At 53.5% G+C, this 22,178-nt stretch overlaps 3 protein-coding genes across 6 annotated transcripts in view; 2 read left to right on the top strand and 1 right to left on the bottom strand.

Annotated features, from left to right (window-relative positions):
• LOC146752125 (uncharacterized) overlaps positions 1 to 22,178 on the bottom strand; it is a 119,267-nt gene that overhangs the window by 73,473 nt on the left and 23,616 nt on the right. The window lies entirely within an intron of this gene.
• Positions 170 to 10,173, top strand: LOC146752127 (ciliary microtubule associated protein 1A-like). Its single transcript, XM_085532679.1, has 7 exons — positions 170 to 541; positions 7,980 to 8,340; positions 8,510 to 8,638; positions 8,871 to 9,326; positions 9,506 to 9,627; positions 9,795 to 9,935; positions 10,090 to 10,173. Exons 3-7 carry the CDS (start codon positions 8,521 to 8,523, stop codon positions 10,171 to 10,173), a joined length of 921 nt encoding a protein of 306 aa, XP_085388805.1. The 5' UTR covers positions 170 to 541; positions 7,980 to 8,340; positions 8,510 to 8,520.
• Positions 15,085 to 16,878, top strand: LOC146752126 (uncharacterized). 3 transcript variants are annotated; one of them, XM_085532886.1, is made up of 3 exons: positions 15,085 to 15,223; positions 15,460 to 15,868; positions 16,117 to 16,878. In XM_085532886.1, exons 1-3 carry the CDS (start codon positions 15,113 to 15,115, stop codon positions 16,452 to 16,454), a joined length of 858 nt encoding a protein of 285 aa, XP_085389012.1. In that variant the 5' UTR covers positions 15,085 to 15,112; the 3' UTR covers positions 16,455 to 16,878. The 3 variants fall into 3 exon arrangements, with proteins under 3 accessions (XP_085389012.1, XP_085389010.1, XP_085389009.1); XM_085532884.1 differs by having other exon boundaries at positions 15,085 to 15,868; positions 16,150 to 16,878; XM_085532883.1 differs by having other exon boundaries at positions 15,085 to 15,868.

Raw genomic sequence — 22,178 nt, 5'->3', positions numbered from 1 at the left:
GGGGCGGGGCCAGCGCTGCGCGCATTCTGATTGGCTGGTGAGGCCCTTTACCGCCTAAGTATGCCTCGTGCACGCCTCGCGCGGCACGTGCTCCCATTGGCCGAGCCCTTTCCGCCTCCGTGGAGCCAGCCAGTAGGGGCGCAGGGCGGGCTCGGAGCTGAGGTGAAGTGGGCGGGCGCAGCCGTGAGGGAGCAGAAGCCGCGATGGCGGCGGCGGCGGTGGTGGGAGGAGCGCTGCGCTGCCGGGCGCTGCAAGGCCGCTAGAGGGGAAACAAATCCCTTCCGCGGGGGGCAGCAGCCTTCAGGAGGGGCCGGCACTGCGGCCTTTCCCTGTCACAGCAGCCTGCGCCCATCCTGCCGCCCCTCCCCTCCTCTTATCGGCTTCTGCCCTCCCGGCCCGGCTCGCCCTTTCCTGTCCCCCCCCCATGAGGGGAAATCGCTGCTGGGTGACCCGGCCAGAGCCGGGCAGAAGACAAAGGGAGGCTCGTCCTGTTCCAGGAGGGGCCGTGGGGAGCGCTGAGCTGCGTGTGGGACACGGCACGGTAAGGGGTGGGGATGGGGGTTAACGGGGGCCTATGGGGTGTATAGGGGGTGAGGTGTGGGGCGGGGGGCGGGTAATGGGGTCCTATGGGGTGAATAGGGGCTGAGACGTGGGGCTGGGAAGGCAACGTGGTCCTATGGGGCGAATAGGGGGCAAGGTGTGGGGCTGGGGTGGGTAATGGGGTCCTATGGGGTGAATAGGGGGCGAGACATGGGGCTGGAGGGGGTAACGTGGTCCTATGCGTTGAATAGGGGCAAGGTGGTCCTATGGGGTGAATAGGGGGCGAGGTGTGGGGCGGGGGGAGGAAATGGGGTCCTATGGGGTGAATAGGGGGCGAGGTGTGGAGCTGGGGTGTGTAATATGGTCCTATGGGGTGAATAGCGGGTGAGATGTGGGGCTGGGTGGGGTAATGAGGTCCTATGGGTTGAATAGGGGACGAGGTGTGGAGCTGGGGGGAGTAATGGGGTCCTATGCGGTGAATAGGGGGTGAGGTGTGGGGCTGGGGGTGGTAAGATGGTCCTATGGGGTGAATACGGTCTAGGTGTGGGGCTGGGGGGGGTCAACGTGGTCCTATGGGGTGAATAGGGGGCAAGGTGTGGGGCTGGGGGGGGTAATGGTGTCCTATGGGGTGAATAGGGGCTGAGACGTGGGGCTGGGAAGGCAACGTGGTCCTATGGGGTTGAATAGGGGGCAGGGTGTGGGGCGGGGGGGGGTAATGGGGTCCTATGAGTTGAATAGGGGGCGAGGTGTGGAGCTGGGGGTGGTAATATGGTCGTATGGGGTGAATAGGGGGTGAGATGTGGGTCTGCGAGGGATAACGTGGTCCTATGGGGTGAATAGGGGCAAGGTGTGGAGCTAGGGGGTGTAATATGGTCCTATGGGGTGAATAGGGGGTGAGGTGTGGGGCGGGGGGGAGGGCAATCGGGTTCTATGGGTAAATAGGGGGCGAGGTGTGAAGCTGGGGGGTGTAATATGTTCCTATGGGGTGAATAGGGGGCAAGGTGTGGGGCTGGGTGGGGTTATGGGGTTATAAGGGGTGAATAGGGGGTGGGACGTGGGGCTGAGGGGGTAACGTGATCCTATGGGGTGAATAGGGGGCGAGGTGTGGGGCGTGGAGAGGTAATGGGGTCCTGTGGGTTGAACAGGGGGCGAGGTGTGGGGCTGGGTGGGGTAATGGGGTCCTATGGGGTGAATAGAGGGTGAGATGTGGGGCTGGGGGGTGGTAACGTGGTCCTATGGGGTGAATAGGGGGTGAGGTGAGGGGCGGGGGGGGGGGGGTAATATGGTTCTATGGGGTGCATAAGGTCTAGGTGTGAGGCTGCGGGGGAGCAGCGTGGTCCTATGGGGTGAATAGGGGGCAAGGTGTGGGGCGGGGGGCGGGTAATGGGGTCCTATGGGGTGAATAGGGGGCGAGGTGTGGGGCTGGGGGGAGGGGGGGTAATGTGGTCCTTTGGGGCGAATAGGGGGCGAGGTGTGGGGCGGGGGGCGGGTAATGGGGTCCTATGCGGTGAATAGGGGGCGAGGTGTGGGGCTGGGGGGAGGGGGGGTAATGTGGTCCTTTGGGGCGAATAGGGGGCGAGGTGTGGGGCGGGGGGGGGTAACGGGGTCCTATGGGGTGAATAGGGGGAGAGACGTGGGGCTGGGGGGGTAACGTGGTCCTATGGGGTGAATAGAGGGTGAGATGTGGGGCTGGGGGGTGGTAACGTGGTCCTATGGGGTGAATAGGGGGTGAGGTATGGGGCTGGAGGGGGTAACATGGTCCTATTCGTTGAATAGGGGCATGGTGTGGGGCTGGGGGGGGGCAACGTGGTCCTCTGGGGTGAATAGGGGGTGAGGTGTGGGGCAGGGGGAGGTAATGGGGTCCTATGGGGTGAATAGGGGGCGAGGTATGGAGCTGGGGGGTGTAATATGGTCCTATGGGGTGAATAGAGGGTGAGATGTGGGGCTGGGTGGGGTAATGAGGTCCTATGGGTTGAATAGGGGGCGAGGTGTGGAGCTGGGGGGTGTAATATGGTCCTATGGGGTGAATAGGGGGCGAGGTGTGGGGCGGGGGGGAGTAATGGGGTCCTATGCGGTGAATAGGGGGTGAGGTGTGGGGCTGGGGGTGGTAATATGGCCCATGGGGTGAATACGGTCTAGGTGTGGGGCTGGGGGGGGGGGCAACGTGGTCCTATGGGGTGAATAGGGGGCAAGGTGTGGGGCTGGGTGGGGTAATGGGGTCCTATGGGGTAAATATGGTGCGAGGTGTGGGGCGGGGGTGGGGTAATGGGGTCCTGTAGGTTGAATAGGGGTCGAGGTGTGGAGCTGAGGGGTGTAATATGGTCCTGTGGGTTGAATAGGGGTCGAGGTGTGGAGCTGAGGGGTGTAATATGGTCCTATGGGGTTGAATAGTGGGCAAGGTGTGGGGCTGGGTGGGGTAATGGGGTCCTATGAGTTGAATAGGGGGCGAGGTGTGGAGCTGGGGGTGGTAATATGGTCCTATGGGGTGAATAGGGGGCAAGGTGTGGGGCGGGGGGAGGTAATGGTGTCCTGTGGGTTGAATAGGGGGCAAGGTGTGGAGCTGGGGGGTGTAATATGGTCCTATGGGGTGAATAGGGGGCGAGGTGTGGGGCTGGGTGGGGTAATGGGGTCCTATGGGGTGAATAGGGGGCGAGATGTGGGGCTGGGGGGAGGGGGGGTAATGTGGTCCTTTGGGGCGAATAGGGGGCGAGGTGTGGGGCGGGGGGGGGTAACGGGGTCCTATGGGGTGATTAGGGGGAGAGACGTGGGGCTGGGGGGGTAATGTGGTCCTATGGGGTGAATAGAGGGTGAGATGTGGGGCTGGGGGGTGGTAACGTGGTCCTATGGGGTGAATAGGGGTTGAGGTGAGGGGCTGGGTGGGGTAATGGGGTCCTGTGGGGTGAATAGGGGGCGAGACGTGGAGCTGGGGGGGTAATGTGGTCCCTATGGGGTGGGTGGTGAAGGTGATGTGACCCTATGGGGTAGTTTGGGATGGTAATGTGACCCTATGGGGGTAGGTTGAGAAGGTCTCGTGACCCTGTGGGGTAGATTGGGATGGTCACTTGACCCTTTGGAGGTAGGTTGGGGGTGGTCATGTGACCCCATAGGTGTAGGTTGGGGAGGTCACGTGACCCTGTATGGTGCACTGTGGCCCTGTGTCTGAGCTGTGGGTGCCACGTGATCCCACCCGGTGCCCCCATGTCCCCCATCTCCCCCTGCTGCAGCCGCCATGTTTGCGGAGGAGCGCAAGGAAGGCAGCCCCCGCTTTGCCAAGCTGCACTTCCCGGTGGGGCTGTGGGTCAACAACCTCCGCAAGCTCCTGGCCCAGATCCGGCACCGCTGGCCCTGCGCCGCCTCGGTGCTGCTCCGACTGCGCCAACACGGCAAGGCCAAAGCGGGCCAGCACAAGCGCCTCTCCAGCCTCTTCCACCGCAACTACGGTGCCCCAATCAATAACGTCACTGCTGCCCCACATGGGAACGCGGCTGCTGCTGCCCCACATGGTGCTGGACAGCACTGGGTGAGTGCGGGGAAATGGGGCACCATAGAGCCCGTCAGCAACACATAGAGACCCAGAGACCATAGAGCCCCGTCAGTACCCCATCATCACCCCATAGACCATAGGTGCCCATCAGCACCCCATGGAGCCCCATAACCCATAGAGCCCCATCATTGCCCCATGGAGCCCCACAGACCGTAGGTTCCCATCATCACCGCACAGAGCCCCCCCATGGACACTCATGTTGTGCCTCCCCACAGAGCCTCACAACCACCCCACAGAGTCCCGTCATCACCTCATATAGCCCCATAACCCCATGGCACCCCATAACCTCCCCATTGACCCCCATGTTGTCCCTCCCCCCAGAGCCCGATCATCACCCCCCAGGCCCCCATAACCCCCATATTGTCCCTCCCTGCAGACCCCTCCTGGTGCCTCGAGCTCAGCCAGGTGCTGGGTGAGCAAGAAGAAGCTGTGCCCACCAGCAAAGGCCTCTGCACCAGTACATGCACCAGGGTGTATGTGCATCACTCATTACAGAATCACAGAATTATCAAGGGTGGAAAAGACCTAGAAGATCATCTAGTCCAACCATTCCCAATACTTCCCGGCTAAATCATATTCATCAACACAACATGCAGACGTTTCTTGAACACTCCCATGGTTGGTGACTCCACCACCTCCCTGGGCAGTGCATTCCAATGCCTAACTACCCTTTCTAAGAAGTAATACTTCCTACTGTTCAGTCAGAATCTCGCCTGGAGCAGCATAAAACCATTCCCTCTAGTTCTATAATCGATTACATGAGAGAATAGGCCAACCCCCAGCTCACTACAACCTCCCTTCAGGAAGTTATAGACAGCAGTAATGTCTCCCCTGAGCCTCCTCTTCTCTAGGCTGAAGCATCCCCCAAATGCAGCACAGCAGGCAGGGCAGAAACAGCCCCATGGGATCCAGAGGCTTCCAGAGACTTGGATGGGCCCTGAGATACGACACCACCAGCACAAGTGATCCTGCATTGACAGGAAGCCCGTGGGATGCCCAGAAGAGAAATGTGGGCTGAGTTTCCTGCTTTCTGTGCAAACACTGGAAGGCCAAAAACCGGCTGTCCGGCCTGGGGATTCCTATGCAGCCTGCCCGGGGCTCAGTGCCAGGCAACAAAATGGCTGCCTGACCTGCTGGGCCTGTGAGGCCAAAAGCCGGCCAGGCAGTTGGGGGGGGACCTTGCCAGGCCTGAAGCTGGTCATGCGGTTAGGGGGGCCCTGCCAGGCTAAAAGCCAGCTGTCTGCTCTGGGGGGCACTGCCAGCTCCAATGCCTGCAGGCCGGGGAAGCCCTTCCAGGCCAAAAGCCTGCAGGCCGGGGTCCCTGCCAGGCATGGATTTAGGCCCCGGGGCTGGTGATGGCCTCTCAGCCTGTGGCTTGATGCCTTGGGGCTGGTGCCGGCCTGCCTGGCTGTGCTGGGAATGCAACCTTGGTTCTGCATCACAGTTTGAACAGGGCAGTTAGGAGCATGTTTTAGAAATACACAAGGTTCCACCCATGCAGTGCTTATTCCTGTGCCTGTGTTCCAAAGCCCAGGCTCCATGAAGGTCAGCAGTGTTTTGGTGTTGACCTTGATTGGAACAGAGTTGGATCGTAGGAGGCAGTGTGATCCCACAGAGATGGCACTGAGCAGGAGGAGGAAGAAACCTGTTTGTGAATGGCCAGGTTGAGCCAAACACAGCATGTCGTGTTGTGTTGCAGAAGCACGGAATGGTTGATGTTGGAATGGAGATCTGGGCCCATCTGGTCCAGGTCCTGCTGCAACAGGGCCAGCAGAATTGGTGCCCAGGAACACATCCGATGGGTTTGGAGATCTCCCAGAGGAAACCCCACAGCCTCTCTGGGTCTCTGTGCCAGTGCTGCAGCACTTACACAGTGCAGGAGTGCTCCTGATGTTTGGTGGCAACCTCTGGTCCTGGCACTTGGCTCCACTGGATGCTCCACTCAGCCCCTTCTCTCAGGCTTTTGTCATAGAAGAGTTCTCTTTGGGTCCTGTGGGTTCCTGCCCCTGACAGACTGTGGGAACAGACCACCCCCGTGGCCCCACCCTGGCAATTTGTCACTTGCCATGTACAGAGGGGACAAAGAGGCAGAGGTAGGGGCAGGTGATAAGGAGGGCAGAAACAGCCCCATCCCTGTCCCCTTGTCTGTACCGGCAAGTGCTGGCCGTGGTGTGTAGAGCCCCATGGGGAACCTTAGAGGTCATAGCTTGTAGGCAAAGCAGAAGCGTATGGTGCATAGCTTACGGGGCAAAGCTGTGGGGGTTATGGGACAGAGCATCAAGGGCAGTGGTGGTTCTATCGGACACGGCCAAAAAAGGAGGCTTAGAGGCCTTAACAGCCCTGTAGAGCCTAAAGTCCTTGAAGCTTAAGGGTAGGCTTGGAGCCGAGGTACTAAAGGGCTGGACTGGAAGCACTGAGGTTTTGAGGGCCTGATGCACAGAGGGAGGCCAAAAAAGAGACCACGATTCCATGAGCATTTATGGCACAAAGGAAGGCTTAGAGCTGTAATGGAGAACACACCTGGAGGCACTGATGCCTGCAAGCTGTCCTAGAGGCATAGGGGGAGGCCTAAAGGCTTAGAGGTTGCCCAGGATGCTTAGAGGCCTTAAGGTAAAACAGCCTGGAGGGAGGCCCAGAGCCTGGCCAAGAGGCCTTGCAGCTTAGTAGTCTTGAGGCCAAAGGGAGGCATGGAGGCCAAGCAAGAGAAAGCCTAGAAGAGCAGAGGCCAAGAGGAGCTGGGGGTTGTACTTGTACCTCGAGGTCTGGACACCTACAGCCCAAGAAGCCTGAAGGCCTTGAAGCTGGACTAGAGGTCTTGAGACAGAGAGGCCAAGAGAGCCACAGGGTGGCCCAGGGGCACTCAGGCACCAAAGAAGGTGCAGAGGTGTATGGACTTAGAAACCTATGGGAGGGCTTAGAGACATGGAGGTCCAGAGGAAGGCTGAGATGGCTAGAGGACTAGAGGCCTCTCTCCTGGCCTGCAGGCCACGTCTAGTGCTCTCTCTCATTGGCATTCATGGTCTCTCAGCCTCTTGAAAAGCTTCTTGTTCCATAGGTCTCCTTTAACCCCTTGGTTACTAGGCGTAGGCCCTCAGGGCCACCACACAGGCCTGTAGGAATTAGGCCTCAAGTCCGCTGATGATCCACTCCTCTTTGATGGCTGACCAGAGGTGACGGCTGATGAGAGGTTTTGCCCAGGAGAAGGGGGCAGGGCGGCCTATCTGGGCCCAGTGCCCAGCAACAGCCTCCTGCTGCAGTTCCCTGCAGGACGCTGGTGACTGTCACAGGCTCTGCTGCAGAACACAGACATCAGGACGCTAAGTGCTGGCTTCAGTTTCACTCTTTATTTCCTCTCTCCCTTTGAGCATCCTCTATGACCATAACTGACCGGTCCTGACTGCACAGCACTTCCCATTCACACACACAACTCCATCAGTAAGAAACAAAACAAGAGAGAAAGTACCAATCTGAACAGCCAGCAGGACCTGGCTAAGCTCTGCTGTGTGATCTACCCCTGGATCTGAGGGGTCACTGTCGGGAAGTGCCCGCTGTGACAGAAGCCAGCCACCAGGGACATCCCTACATCCAGCACATCAGCATCAATGGAGCCAAGGATGGGAGCTGGAGATCCTTCTGCAGAAGGCCACCTGATCCCAGAGCAGCCATTGCAATGTGCTCTGCAGCTCTGTCAAATACAGCCAGTGGAGGTCAACAGACACAACTTGAGCATGGGGCTGGGGGGTTGGGGAACACAAACAGTGCCCTCCAGGCATGCAGCAGGGCTGCTGGCTGCTCATGGCAGTGCCTTGGGGTTTCCAAAGCACAGTTTCCACACTTTTCCAGGGTGGGATGGGACTTTCAGTCCATTTCCCCATTGGGATTCTCTCCCTTGCAGGTGATGCTGATGAAGCCCCAAGAGCTCCGGGCGGCACATGGCTCATACTAGGAGCTGCAGGTGTCGGCAGTGAGAGCTACGACTTCTTCCTGCTTGGGGTGCAAGGCCGAGAAGGCGTGGAGGGCTGCAGGCCAGCCAGGAGATGTCACAGCACGGATGGAATCATCCGGAGCCTGTGTGCTGTCACAATGCGCTGCCATGACATCGCCGGGCCCTCCCCAAGGACAGCCGGCCACTGGCTCCAGGAGCATCATTTGTGAGCTGTGCAGCCCGCAGCCGCTCGCCGTGCCCTGTGCCTGAGAGCAGCCCCAGCAGCAGACCAGCTCAGCCTCATCGCGCTCATCCTCCAAGGCTCAGAGAGGTGAGGGAGAGCTCCTGCACACTTCAGGCTGCAGAGCCCAGCTTGGCTCTGCTGTGTGTGAGGGGCATGTAGCACGAGACTGGCAGGACTGGCAGTGAGCAGGAGAAATTGCTGCCGGCCCTTCCGGCTCAGGAACTCCCGTCAGTAACTGCTCTGCTCTTGCCTTTAGGTTTGGAGCAAATGTCTAACAGCATGGACGGAGCCTGGGTGGGGACCTGGAGACCCCATCGGCCACGTGGCCTCATCTCGGCCCAGTTCCCCAGCCCCGGGCCCAAATACTCCATCCCGGGGACAACAGGTACAGCGACCATCCCCAGGGCGTGAGGCACATTGGGGACATCACGGGGCAGAGCAGCTCCCCAGCCTTGCCCCTTTCTGGCAGAGCCTCCTGGCTCTCTGGCACAGCTGCAAGCCAGACCTGGCCGAGGAAGGCCAATGCTGCTGGCGCTGCTCCTTGTGACCCAAAGGGCCAAAGGACCTGGAAACATGCAGCTGCACAGCGGTGTGCTCTCTTCTGCTTTTCCTCCTAGGGTACGTGGGCCACAGCCCCACTAAAAACCGTGCCCCCGCTTACACCTTTAGAGGGACCAAACGGCCTGCGGCAGGGAGCTGCGGGCCAGGTCCCTGCTACTTTGTGGAGCCGGCCATCACCAGGAATGGCAAGTACGTGGTTCCAGGCGCCCACCTCCAAGGACGACCCACCACCAAGACCACCGTCACCCCCGGACCGAGTGAGTACCACTGCTGCAGTGTCCCCACGTGCTGCAGTGTCCCCGCGTGCTGCCTGTGTCCCCCAGCAATTGTGCAGCTCTTCAGAGGACTCTTTCTGGCTGCAGAAGGAGACCAGCCCTTCACAGCTTTCTTCCTCTTCTCCTCCGCCCCAGGTGACTACCGCACCGAAGCAGCCAACAAGCACGTCTTCAAGTGCCCACCGGTGCAGTCCATGGCCTTCCGGCGGGAGCCCCTCTGCACAGACCGCCCTCCAGGTACGTGACCCTGGCAAAGGCAGACCCTTCAGCCTGAGCATCCTCCAGGGATGGGCTGCTGCTCAGAGGGGCAACACGTCCCTCCTGCTCCCACCAGCGGGCTGTGCAGGCTGCCCCTCGCTGCTGCTTCCATCTCCTCCATCCCCTCACGCACACACTCTCTGCTGCTCCTCCTGCAGGTCCTGGCACTTACACACTGCCCAGGCTGATGGGGCCCAACACAGCCTACACATCGGCCAGCCCCTGCTACTCCATCAGGGGAAGGAGCCAGCGCGGTCGCTTTGACGAGGACCTTGCCAAGGTGAGCTCTGCTGCTCCTCTCTTCCATGTTAGCGTCCAAAACCAGGCTCCTCTCCCTGTGCCACAGGGGCTTCCAGCCCTGCTGCAGCTTTGCTTAATGCAGCCTTCCAGGGAAAGAGAGAGCCTTGAATGTGACCCCAGCCCCGTGTGGCCATGACTCTCTTGCAGACTCCAGGTCCTGCGGCGCTCCCCAGAGTGGCCGTGGATGTGTACAAGAAAAGGGCGCCCGCATACACCATGGCAGCCCGACCAAAACATGGAGAGGGCAAAGCAGTGAAGCCCGGGCCGGCAGACTACAACGTAGGCCAGGTAAGGCAGCTGCTCAGCTCTTCCCCTCTGCTTCACAAGCACAGCCTTCACGCCTCTCCCCCCTCCCCTGAGCCTTCCCCACATCTCCCTTGCAGAGAGCGAGGGCAGCAAAGAAGGGCCCTTGCTGATCTGCCTTTCCTTTCTGCCCTTCCAGGTGACGCTGATCAAGCCCCAGGCGCCTGCCTCCACTTTTGGGATCCGGCATTCCCTCTACACAACCCCCCTCATCGTGGAATAAGACAGCACAGTCTGGAAGGCCGTTGGGGGGGAGAAGAGAGTAGCCAACATCCAATCTCCTTCTGATCCCATTTCCCTTCATCCAGTTGGGCTTTTGCCCGTTATACTATTAGATGTTAGTGTTAGGAGTAAGTCATTAATAAATTAATTAAAAACCTTATGTAGGCCTTCTTGTTACTCCTTTTTCCTCACTGCTACACACAGGAATGCGCTGCCGCTCCCTGAAGCCTTTCTAACATCAGCGCATTGGTAAACGCTGATGCTTTATCAGTCATTTGCATTACTGAGGGGTTCTGTGTGGTCACAGGGGATCTCTGGGATCCCTATGCGTCTCTATGGGGTCCATATCAATCTCTATCTGGTCCCTAGCGTGGCTCTGTGTGGTGATATGGGGTCCCTTTGGGCCTCTTTGGGTTGATATGGGTTCTCTAAGGGTATCTTTGGGTTCCATAAGGGTCTCTATGGGGTGATATGGGAACCCTATGTGTCATTATAAGGTTTTTAAGGGGCAATATGGGGTCCCTGTGGGGTCACTGGGGATCTATGGGGCTCTATGGGGTCACAAGAGGTCTTCATGGGTCCCTAAGGGGCTCTTTGGGGTAATATAGTGCTCTACGGAGCTCACTGGGGTCCCTGAGGGGCTCTCTGGAGTCCCTGTGGGCCTCTTTGGAGTCTGCTTGGGGCTCTATGGGATGATACGGGGTGATAAGAGGTCCCTATGGGGCTCTTTGCGGTTTCTGAGGGGCATTCCTTGAACAAAGGTTGAAGGGAAAATAATGAAACACGGAGGCAAAAAGAGAACAAAAAGCAAAGGATGGCTACAAAGATAGAGAAAGCAATGTTTGGGTTGGAAGAGATCTGGAAGATCACACGGTTCCAACCCCCCTGCAGTAGGCAGGGACACCTCCCTCTACACCAGGGTGCTCCAAGTCCCACCCAGCCCGGCTTTGTGCACAGAAAGACAAGCCATGTCTGCCCCCTGAAACCTGTAACAGCCACTCAAGGGGACACACAGCACCTCTCATCATTTCATTACTCTGCAGACAAGGTTTAACAGCAGAGCACTGACCCGTAACCAGCAAAGCATCTTCCAGGTCTCCAGACCTCCCAGATTTAATGCTGTCTGTTATGTCCTTGATAGAAATGCCCCTGTACACATCAAAAACTAGGAGGAAGAGTCCACGGTAGAGAGTCAGAGAGATCCAAAGGGCCATTTGGCAAGAACAAGCTCCTCACATGCTGCAAGAACATTCTATCGTTCCTGCAGCACTGCCAGATATATCAGGACCGTCCCACTAAAATAATTCATTTCCATTGCTAACAGTCCTGCTAATTGGCCTACCACAGCTGTTACCATTTTCAAGACCTTCTACTTCAAGCTGGCAGATGAATTTCTCAGCTCCTCTCCCCCTGCCCCAATGGTGGGCACACTCCTCAATCTCTGCTTTCCACACTAGAGCAGCAGCAAATTGTACTTAGGTTTCTGAAGTCCCTTCCAGTCTCAGAAGGGAATGAAACAGACCGAAGGGAATGGATTCAACGGGGCTCTTGTTAAGACACCTGCTGACCCAGAAGAGCTTGCACTTACTCAACACCTATGAAGCTCCTATAAAAGCATCACACACAAATAAGGAAGGGAAGAAAAACCCAGGACGCTGTGGAGGGGTCCTACCTCTGAGCAGGTGATGCCTGTTCCATGTACAGAGGATGGACATAAATTGTACCTCATCTATTCCCCACTTCCTCTCCCCTGATTCGTACAGGCACTTATAGACATTATGGATGGCAAAGTAAGGCTCGTGGAGAAGCCTGGGTATACACAAGGTCTTTAATTCATTGGTGGTAGAGAACTGCTGGCCTGTACGTGTCCAGATCATGGATATTTTCCAACAAGCACCATCCAGGCATGGCAACTCACAGCTGAAATGTCATTGCCCCTGCCAAGTAACTTGCCTGCCTAGAGACGTCTCATTAGAGACTTGCAAACAAGAGCAGAACCCATTTATTCCCATTTCACAGGTTGGCTTCTCTTCACCACACATCACACGCACAAGAACACATTGCTCTTGCAAGGAAGCACGTTCCTACACACCACAGCATCCTGCTGAGCAAGGGCATCATCCACATACATTCCCTCATCTCTGTTACCCTGCAAAGGTTCAAGGACACAAGACACAGCTCAGCACAGCATCTACTGGAAGCAACCCTTGAGAATTCCCCACTCAGAAACAGCTGCTGGAGATGGCTATTGGAGTCCTTCAAAGGGAATACTAGCTCACAAACACAGTGACGCATCTCAAATGTGCTTTGGGCTTCCTTCTGAAACGAGCAGCAACCCACTTTACTGGGACATTGAGAAAAGAGCCCATGGCATTCATGCACACCCAGAGTCAGAATCCCCTCCCTGCACAAGATGGGTTTGAGGAGCAGGCCATGAGACACATCGGGTGAGAAAAAGCCAGCCTGGAGCTCCTCACCGCTGAGCACAGAGCTGCACCCACAAGAAGATTCAACCCCTTCTCCCCTCGCCTTGGCTCACTTGGCCAGAACTTCAGCAATTACAAAAGAAAGATTTGCAAACCTTCACAGCCCTCCTCACTTTGTGCACATCAGACATGGCGGTGGGAGTCATCATCCCCACCATCACCCTCTCAAAATTCCCACTCAGCAACGTCAAGTCACCAATCAAATCCTAGAAAGCCAAGAGAGGAGGAAGGAGGTGGCAGAAGGTGCAGCCTTCCAGGACAGACAGAACTGAGCTGTTCCCCACTTCTCTTTAGGCTCTAGCCCTCCTTGCATCAACAACTGCTCTGAACTGAACAAGAACAAAACAACCTTGGTCAAGGAAATTCTCCGCCGACCTTTCTCTCACGGAGATTGGGTCCTTTTTCACTTTTCACCCCAGTGACACAACCGCCTTCACACATCTCTGTAGACCTTTTAGGTGATCGGAACTTGCTGACGTTGGGAAGCATTTAGTTTGGTCAAGATGTCAATGATGATCTCGTCATCCGTGCCTGCAAGAAACAAATGGAAGCCAGTCAGGCTGCTTGCACAAGAATCAGAAGTGCCCTCTGGTCTTGTGCCGCCTCCAGTCCCCTGCACAGCCAGTTCTCAACAGCCCCAGGACTACATCCATGCACACAAAGCTGCCAGGACACACTCCACCAGAGGAGCTGTATTTCAGGACATAGGAAAGGCAGTTGTCTTTCCACTTCCCAACTATTTTTAGGGCAGCTGTGCAGCAGAGCAATGCAAGCAGCTGCGCTTCCCTGGAACGAACCACCAGAGCAGCCATTCCCAGTGCTGGGGAAAAAAACAAGTAATAAAGTTGACCTGTGGAGGGAGATCAACTTAGCAGAGCCCTTCATGGCCTTCCTGAGTGCGGTGCTTCTTGCTCAGCGCTGAAGCTCGAGATCCCCTTGATTGTTGCCTAAGGCCACAAGAAAAGGATTTAGCAAAGGCAGACTTGCGCCCATGCACACAGAGAGTTGAATTTAAACAAAACAAAGCACATAATAGACGTGAACACGGAGATAGTAAAACTCCACCCACACAAGTGATGTTGTATCAGACTTCTGTCTCAGGCAGCAGTCTATTCTAAGGGGACTACATCTCCCGCTCTCCCACCGTCCACCCAGCTAGTGACATCTTCATAAAAGGCCACCAGGTTGGTCGAGCACGACCTCCCCTTGGTGAACCCATGCTGGGTACTCCTGAAAACCTCCTTATCTCCCAGGTGTCTGGAGATGGCATCCAGCACAAGCTGTTCCATCACCTTCCCTGGGACAGAGGTGAGACTTGCCTATAGGCTGACTTGCCTATAGTTACCCAGGTCTTCCTTCTTGCCCTTTTTGAAGACCGGACTGACACTGGCCATCCTCCACTCTTTAGGCACCTCCCCAGTTCTCCAGGACCTCTGATAGATTACAGAGAGCGGCTCAGCAATGATCTCCGACAGCTCTCTCAGCACCCACGGATGCGACCCATCAGATCCCATGGATTTACAGACCTTAATGTTTCCTAGGCACTCACGGACCACCTCTTCCCTGACAAAAAGGGAAATCTCCCATTCCCCAGTCTCTCTCATCAACCTCCAGTGACTTGCGGAATCAAACTCTATAACCCAGAGATGGGTTATAAAGCAGGTCTGTTTATTCCAGCGCCGGGTGCAAGGGGGATAGCTTCAACCAAACTTGCACACTGACTTGTAAAATTGTGACACAGATATAGGTACATCTAATACATAGTCGATGATTTATTGGAATTCTGATACATAGTCAATAGTTCTCGGAATTCTGATCCACATCCAATAGCTCTTTAGCATGCAGACCCCTCTTGTTCTTATCAGGGGGATGCAACTCCTCTCCTGGTATTTACATTATCTATTCTCCTCTTTGCCTGATGTTGTCCATGAGGTCTCACTCCTTATCTGCATCCTCCCTGCTCTCTCAGGCCCCTTGTTTCTTTGACTTGTTACCTCTAATTTTCTTTTACTTATTTCTATAAACTACCTTTAAGTTTCCATTACTTGTTTCTACAAACTACCTTTAAGTTTCCTTTACTTGTTTCTATAAACTACCTTTAACTATCCCCCTTTTAGCCCCCCTTTATTCCGAATTCCAGCAGAGCATCTGTTTCCTGCTTCACTGTTCAACAGGGGCTACAGGGGGCTCCGAGGGGATACGGGGGCTCTATAGGAGCCTACAGAGGGAGCTGTATAGGTTCCATAGGAGCTCTGCGGGCTCTATGGGGCTGTAGAGACTCTATGAGGGACACGGGGAATCTACGGGGGGTCTGAAGGGGGCTCTGTGGGGGCTCTAGGGCGGATATAGGGAGGCTGCGAAGGGCTGTATCGGCCCTATAGGAGCCATAGGGCACCGAGGGGGCGGGGCTATGAAGGGGGCGGGCTAATCACTTCCGGTGCGGCCCGCAGCGCCATGTTGGGGCCTTGGGGGCGGCTGTTGGCGGCCCTCAGCCCACAAACCTCTTCCGCTCCCCCGGCGTTCCGCTCCCTGCACCGTTCCCCCCCCTCCGCCCCACGCCACCAGGTGAGGCCTCTCCGGTTTCCCCCCATTATCCCCAATGGGTCCGTGCCGTAACCCGCTCCCCCGGAGGGAACGCGTGCTCTGCGGAAATGGGTCCCCCTGGGAAACGCGATCCGCTTCACTGGCGTTCCGCCCTCGCTTTGGTTCCTACGGCCCTAAGGGGAGGGGGGGGTGTCCTCAGAGGGGTGGGGACGTGTCAGCTGTGTCTCCACGGAGGGCTGTGTGTCCCCCCCCTACAGGTGGAGCTGCTGCTGCTGCTGCTCGAGTACCCCCGTGAAGCATGCGGGGGTCCCGGGGGGGTCCCGGCGGTCTACGAGGCTCTACTGGAGCTGCTGACTCTGCCCCACAACCCTCCGGGTCACCCCCGGGCTCTGCTCCTTCTGGCCACCGTCACCGTCCTATTGGCCACCAGCACGGGGGGGTCCGTGGGTGTCGTTGCCCCCTTTGTGACCCTCCTGCTGCAGGAAGCCGAGGGGGTGAAGCAGGGGGGGGGCCCGGCGGCAGCAGCTGAGTGTCTGCGGGAGCTGCTGAGGGGCCGGGGGCCGGGGGACCCCCCCAGGATGTTGCCTTGTGGGGCTCGGAGGTCCCTGCTGGGTCGCTTGGCTGTAGCCTCTGCCATTCAGCCCCTGGTGCTGCTGCTGGTGGAAGGTGAGAAGCTTTGGGGGGGGGATGAACCTTATGGGCGGGGGGGGGGGCTCTGCATTGGTAATGGGGAGGGTCTGGGGACTGAATTTGGGTGATGGGATCCCAGGGATCATCACCTTGGTACTGGAAGGGATCAAGGGATCCATTGGAATCCCATTATAGGGCTGGGGAGGAGGGGCTGGGGGGGGGTAATCCAGGGGATCTTAGTATGGATGGAGGATCTCACCCCCATCTCTTTTCTTTGTCATCAGATCCTGTTGAATCCTGCCGTGCTGCTGGACCAGATCCTGGAGCATCTCCTATGTCTGCAGGTGGCTCCTTCCACAACCTGCTGCCAGATCCCGGCCCAGCCTCACACTATGATCCACTGGGTCCCAACAGCCCTGGGCAGCCTCGTGTCACCGTGGGGCTGAGCTCCTCTGGATCCCAGTGCACCCCTTCCCCTTCTAATGCACCTCCCTGCCATGCAGCCCTTACAGACCCCGGGGGTCCCAGTGTTGTCACATCACTGGATGCTGGGTGTCATCAATTTACAAGCAATGAGCCGATAATGTTCCAATTAGAAACTTTTATTAATTGTAGCGGGTAAAACAAAAAGGCAATTCAGCGCTGGGCGACAGGGGAATCCTCGTTCCTCCAACTGCCGCACCTTCCAGTCCCTTGCAACTTCTTTTGTAAGGTCCATCCCGAGTGTATTGTCCTTTAATTGGTCGGTCGTGATCGTGCCACTTGGTGTGTCATTCCTTGGTTGGTCCTTCTGTGAAACTTTGTATCCATCGGGGCGCGCTTTGCCTGTAACTATGCAGAGTACACAATCTACCCATAAAATTAGAGTGCTCTGCAACCCTTGTGGCCTCCATATTCCACCATCACATCCCGGTCCTAATGAACAAGCACTCCACCACAATGCTACCACATCCCGGTCTTAATGAGCAAACATTTTATCACAGTCCCCCCTTTTCTTTTATTGTACTATTTTGTTTTGCTCATTAAACCGTTTTAGTTCTTGTCGACTCCTGGGCTCTTTTTCTTTGTTCTAACTGTTTTCTTAGTTCAGGCATTGTATCTATTGCTACCCCCGTTTGATCAACGTAGGTGCAACATTGTTCTTTAAGAGCCACACATAGTCCCCCTTGCTGCAATAGGAGAAGATCCAACCCCCTTCTATTTTGTAACACTACTTCTGATGGGACCACTTAAATGACTCATGTGTCTGTACCTCTGTACCCCAACCCTCATTAATGAGACTTAATATTATTATCAATTGAGCTAGTTTTAGATAGGCAGTTTTCCCACTGCAGTAGTGAGTCTTTAATTGTTCGGGGGAGTTATTTCCAGTCTTGGGGTATCTTCTGGATTCTAAATCTTTGGATTCATTCATAATGGAGCAGACCCCTCCACATGTTTTATCTCCTCTGCCTCGCCCATCGACTCGGTTGCCTCGAGCCATGGGGTGTATAATCTTCTCGGCAGCAAGAGTATTCTTCAGGAGGGGCTGGTTTTGCTTCCCTTTTAAGTGGGTCTTTGGGGTACTGCACCCTATTCTTTTTCCCACTGGTTATACACTTAAGTGATGCTGGTAAGGATCTAAATTCACCCCCAGGTTTACCCCCTTCTATTAAAATTTCCACGGCCACTCTGAAGGCTAATAACCAATTTGTGTATCCCTGTTTCCGCAGTGGGTCCACTACCTTTCTAAAACATATCCCAACAGTTGCATTCACAATAGTCAAAATATTCCCTTCTACATTAAATTCTATACTGATACGTTTATACAATCATTGTTAATTCATGTTCTCATTTTCCTTGACGGAGGGTTTCGTGACAGTTTTACTTTCAAATCACCCGCTGGACTAGTGACTCTCCATTCGTGATTTTGTACTGGACCCTTAACACGACTAGCATGTGTCCATCCTTTTTCAGCAGTTCTGATGGCAGTATTGGTAGTCAATAACACCAGATAGGGACCTTCCCAGCGAGGCTGCAGTGTGGTTTCTCTCCAGGTCTTTATCAGAACCCAATCTCCAGGCTTTATTCGATGGAGGGTAATGTCCAGAGGGGGTCTTTGAGTCAATTGTCCCTTTTTCCACAATTCCTGTTTATACTTCATTAATTCCGTGATATAAGCTTGAATGTTCTGATCTACCACCCCCGGGTGATCTTTAGGGGTTCCTGCATCATATGGCATTCCGTATAACATTTCGAAGGGAGATATTCCTATGTCAGCCCGGGGCTGGGCCCTAAGGTTTAAGAGGGCAAGGGGAATGCATTTTATCCATGAGAGCTTAGTTTCTAGTGTTAATTTGGCCAATTGCTTTTTTAGTTCCCCATTCATTCTCTCTACTCGCCCTGAACTCTGTGGGTGCCAGGGAGTATGTTCTTCCCATTTTATTCCCAAGGCTTCAGCTATATTTCTAGTGATTCTTGATGTAAAGTGTGGTCCTTGATCTGAATCTATTACTTCTGTTACCCCATACCTAGGGATGATTTGTTCGAGTAATATTTTTGTTACTACCTGAGCTGTTGCTTTAGTTGTGGGGAATGCCTCTACATAATGTGTGAGGTGGTCTATTATGACTAATACATATTTATATCTTCCTACTTTAGGAAATTCGGTAAAGTCAATTTGGACTCTAGAAAATGGCCTAGTGGCCAAGGGTCTTCCCCCCATAGGCAGTTTTCTTTGTACGGCTCTGTTTATCTTTAAGCACGTAATACATCCTTGAGTAATATGTCTAGCTAGATTATGTAGGCCTATACACATGTACTTAGTGGCAAAATGATCTATTAAAGCTTGGCTTCCCCAGTGGGTCCGTTCGTGCAACTGGGTCAGCACCTGAGATGCTATTGACTTAGGCAGTACCTCTCTCCCGTCAGCTAGATACCACCTCCCTTCTGTGTTTTTAGTTATTCCCATTTGATTCAGTTTTTGTTCTTCCTTCGGTGTAAACGAAGGGGCCTCATCATGTGTCAATTCTTCCTGCCTCTCCTGCCTCAGGACCAATTCCCTGAGGGCAGCTTGCTTAGCTTCTAGGTCTGCTGCATTATTTCCTCTAGTCTTGTAATCGGTCCCCTGTTGGTGTCCTCTAAGGTGTACCACCGCTATCTTCTTTGGTTTTCGTAGGGCCACTAAGAGTTGCTTTATTAATTCTTGATGTATTAAGTCCTTTCCTTGGGAATTTATCAATCCCCTTTCTTCCCAAATCTTCCCAAAGGTATGTATTACCCCATAACTATATTTGGAATCGGTATAGATAGTGCCCTCTTTTCCCTGTAATCTTTTTAGTGCCTGTAAAACAGCAAAAGCAAAAAAGCCTGTAAAAGCACTCGCAAGCTTGAGCTGACCAAGTGTTACTCAAGGGTCCTGATTCCAATACCCGGAGGGTCTTTCCATCTACTATTGCATAACCTGATCTTCTCTTTCCCTCCACTACTCTAGAGGATCCATCCACAAATAATTTTTCCCCTTCTCTTAATTCTTCTTCTTCTAAATCTGGTCTGATTTTTGTTTGTTCTTCTATCGTATGTAAACAGTTATGAATGAGTCCCACATTTTCGGGTTTTCCATATAAGAATTCTGCAGGATTCTGGAGACTTGTGGTCTCCAGGGTTAAGTTAGGGGCTTCCAGTAAGATACCCTCATACTTTAGAAGACGAGAATCAGATATCCATTTTTCAGCTTTTTGTTGGAGCACATTTCTAATATTGTGGGGAGATAGTACCTTTATATTGCTGTTAAAAGTAATTTTCCTGGCTTCTTCTACCAATAACGCACACCCAACAATTGCTTGTAAGCAAGTGGGCCATCCTCGGCTCACAGGGTCTAATAATTTTGACAAATATCCAACGGGTTTCTTCTTCCCTGCCCAATCCTGTGTTAAAACCCCATACGCTGTACCACTGTCTATGTTAACGAATAAATAAAAGGGTCTTTTTAAGTCAGGCAGGCTCAAGACAGGGGCATTGATGAGATCCTCCTTCAGCTTTTGTAGATTCTCTTCATCTTGTCTATCCCACTTTATTAATCCATCGGTACTGAGCTTTTGATATAGGAACTTTACTTTACTGCTATAATTTTCGATCCATTGTCTACAATATCCCACTAATCCCAGCAATTGTCTTATTTGTCTCTTATTGCTTGGCGACGTCAGGGACAATATTCCTTGTATCCTTTCAGGATCTATCTTCTTTTCTCCTTTACTCAGGTAATGCCCTAGATATCTAACCTCCTCTTCCACAAATTGCAATTTCCTTTTTGATACTTTAAGTCCTTTCAGTCCCAAAAAGTTCAGCAATTTAATACTTTCTTTCCGAACCTTTCCCTCATCCTCTCCAGCAATTAATAGATCATCTACATACTGTATTAATTTGGTATCAGGATCTAGCTGATACTCTTGCAGGATCTGTTCTAGGGCTTGCCCAAACAAATTAGGGGATTCTGTGAAGCCTTGGGGGAGTACAGTCCACCTTAATTGCTGTTTTCTGTTAGTATCTGGGTCTTCCCACTCAAATGCAAAAAAATCGCGGCATGTCTCATCTAAAGGGCAAGCCCAAAAAGCATCTTTTAAGTCTATGACACTATACCACAAGTTGTCGGGCCCTAATTTACTTAGCAATGTATAGGGATTAGCTACAACTGGGAACCTAGATACAGTGCGCTTGTTAATTTCCCTCAGATCATGAACCAACCGATATGTTCCATCAGGTTTCTTTACCGGTAATATAGGGGTATTAAATGGGGACATACAGGGTTCCAGTAATCCTTTGCTCACTAATCTATCTATTTCTGGTTTGAGACCCCTCCTTCCTTCCAGGGAAATAGGATATTGTTTTATTTTTACTGGGATTTCAGGATTCTTGATTTTTACCGTGAAAGGGGGTATTTTTAGTTGTCCCACACTCTCGGGGGTATACCAGACATCAGAATTGATCTCTTGTTCATCCTCTACCCTAAGAGGGCAGAGTTTGATTCTCAATTCTTTATTCTCTACTTCTAGTCCTATGCCTAATGCAATAATCAGATCCCGTCCTAACAAATTGAACTCCGCTTCAGGCAGTATCAAGAAATCACCCAACCCCACTTTGGACTCTGCTTCTATCATTACATTTTTAACTATTCCTACTGTAAAAGGTTCTCCCTTTGCTCCTATTACTTTGGTAGTTTCCCGGGAAGGTTTGCATCCGAGGGGGATCTGTTGTATAGTAGACCTTTCTGCTCCTGAATCTACTAGAAACTCTACCTCCTCAGCTTGGGGACCAATTTTCAATTTTATCAAGGGCTCCTGTTGTTTCTGGGTCCCCAATATATAGAGCCCCTGACACCCCTAGTCTTCTTGGAAGGACTTTTCGTCTCTCATTCTAACCCTGCAGTCCCTCTTCATGTGTCCCTTTTTCCTGCAATAATAGCATATTCTCTCCTCCTCCCTGTTTTCAGGCTTCCTAAATTTTTGCTGTCCTGGAATTCGATTTTGCGTCCATCCCCCCATTTTCCTTTCCAATTCCCTACTTTCTCTGACCGCTGCTACCATCATCCTAACCTGCCTATTATGTCTTTCTTCCTCCCTTCTTACATATACCTTCTGAGCTTCCCTCAAAAGTTCATCAAGCCCCCGATCCTGCCAATTTTCTATCTTTTCTAGTTTCTTGCGGATATCTTCCCAAGCCTTAGCTACGAACTGTGTTTTGAGCAGAGCCTGGCCTATCGGTGTATCGGGATCCAATCCTGAATATAGTTGTAAATTCTTGCGTAACCTTTCTAGCCATTCAGTGGGTGTTTCCTCCTTCTTTTGTCTTTCATTAAAAGCTTTATTTATATTCTGACCTCTTGGGACTGCCTCCCTAATGCCCTGGATAATGATAGTTCGCAGGTCCTGCATGTGAGTCCTATGATGTTGATTTTGATGGTCCCATTGCGGATTCTGTAAGGGCCATTTAATATCCGCAGCAGGCCCGTGGGCATGTTGAGCATCCCAAATGCGCATCCCTGCACGCCTAATCATACCTCTCTCTTCTGCTGTGAACAGTATACTTAGAATAGATTGTAGTTCCTCCCAGGTATAAACATTTGGCCCTAAGAACTGATCTACTCTGTCTGCCACCCCCAGGGGATCTTCTAGTATATTACCCATTTCCTTCTTAAAATCTCTAACATCCCCTGAATTTAAGGGCACTGATATAAACCCCATCTGAGGTTGTGGACCTCCCATGGGCATTTCTCTTAAAGGGTAGAGGTTATTTTGTCGTGCCTTTGCCCGTGTCACAGGCCCTCCCCCTTCTATCTTTTGTACTTCTCCCTCTCTCGAATCCATCTGCC

The sequence above is a fragment of the Coturnix japonica genome, unplaced genomic scaffold (genome assembly GCF_054131305.1).
Source record: "Coturnix japonica strain WE unplaced genomic scaffold, WE-NBRP24 Scf050, whole genome shotgun sequence".
In the NCBI taxonomy this organism is placed as follows: Eukaryota; Metazoa; Chordata; class Aves; order Galliformes; family Phasianidae; genus Coturnix; species Coturnix japonica.
The sequence above is the reverse complement of the archived record's forward strand: the minus strand, read 5'-3'. Positions and strand labels throughout refer to the sequence as shown.

Excerpts from the sequence above, each read along its gene's own strand:
- LOC146752126 (XM_085532883.1), top strand. The coding sequence starts at position 15,310 with ATGGGTCCCCCTGGGAAACGCGATCCGCTTCACTGGCGTTCCGCCCTC. Across the intron at positions 15,869-16,116 it reads GGTGCTGCTGCTGGTGGAAG|ATCCTGTTGAATCCTGCCGT; the intron begins GTGAGAAGCTTT and ends CTTTGTCATCAG.
- LOC146752127 (XM_085532679.1), top strand. The coding sequence starts at position 8,521 with ATGTCTAACAGCATGGACGGAGCCTGGGTGGGGACCTGGAGACCCCAT. Across the intron at positions 8,639-8,870 it reads CTCCATCCCGGGGACAACAG|GGTACGTGGGCCACAGCCCC; the intron begins GTACAGCGACCA and ends TTTTCCTCCTAG. Across the intron at positions 9,936-10,089 it reads CAGACTACAACGTAGGCCAG|GTGACGCTGATCAAGCCCCA; the intron begins GTAAGGCAGCTG and ends CTGCCCTTCCAG.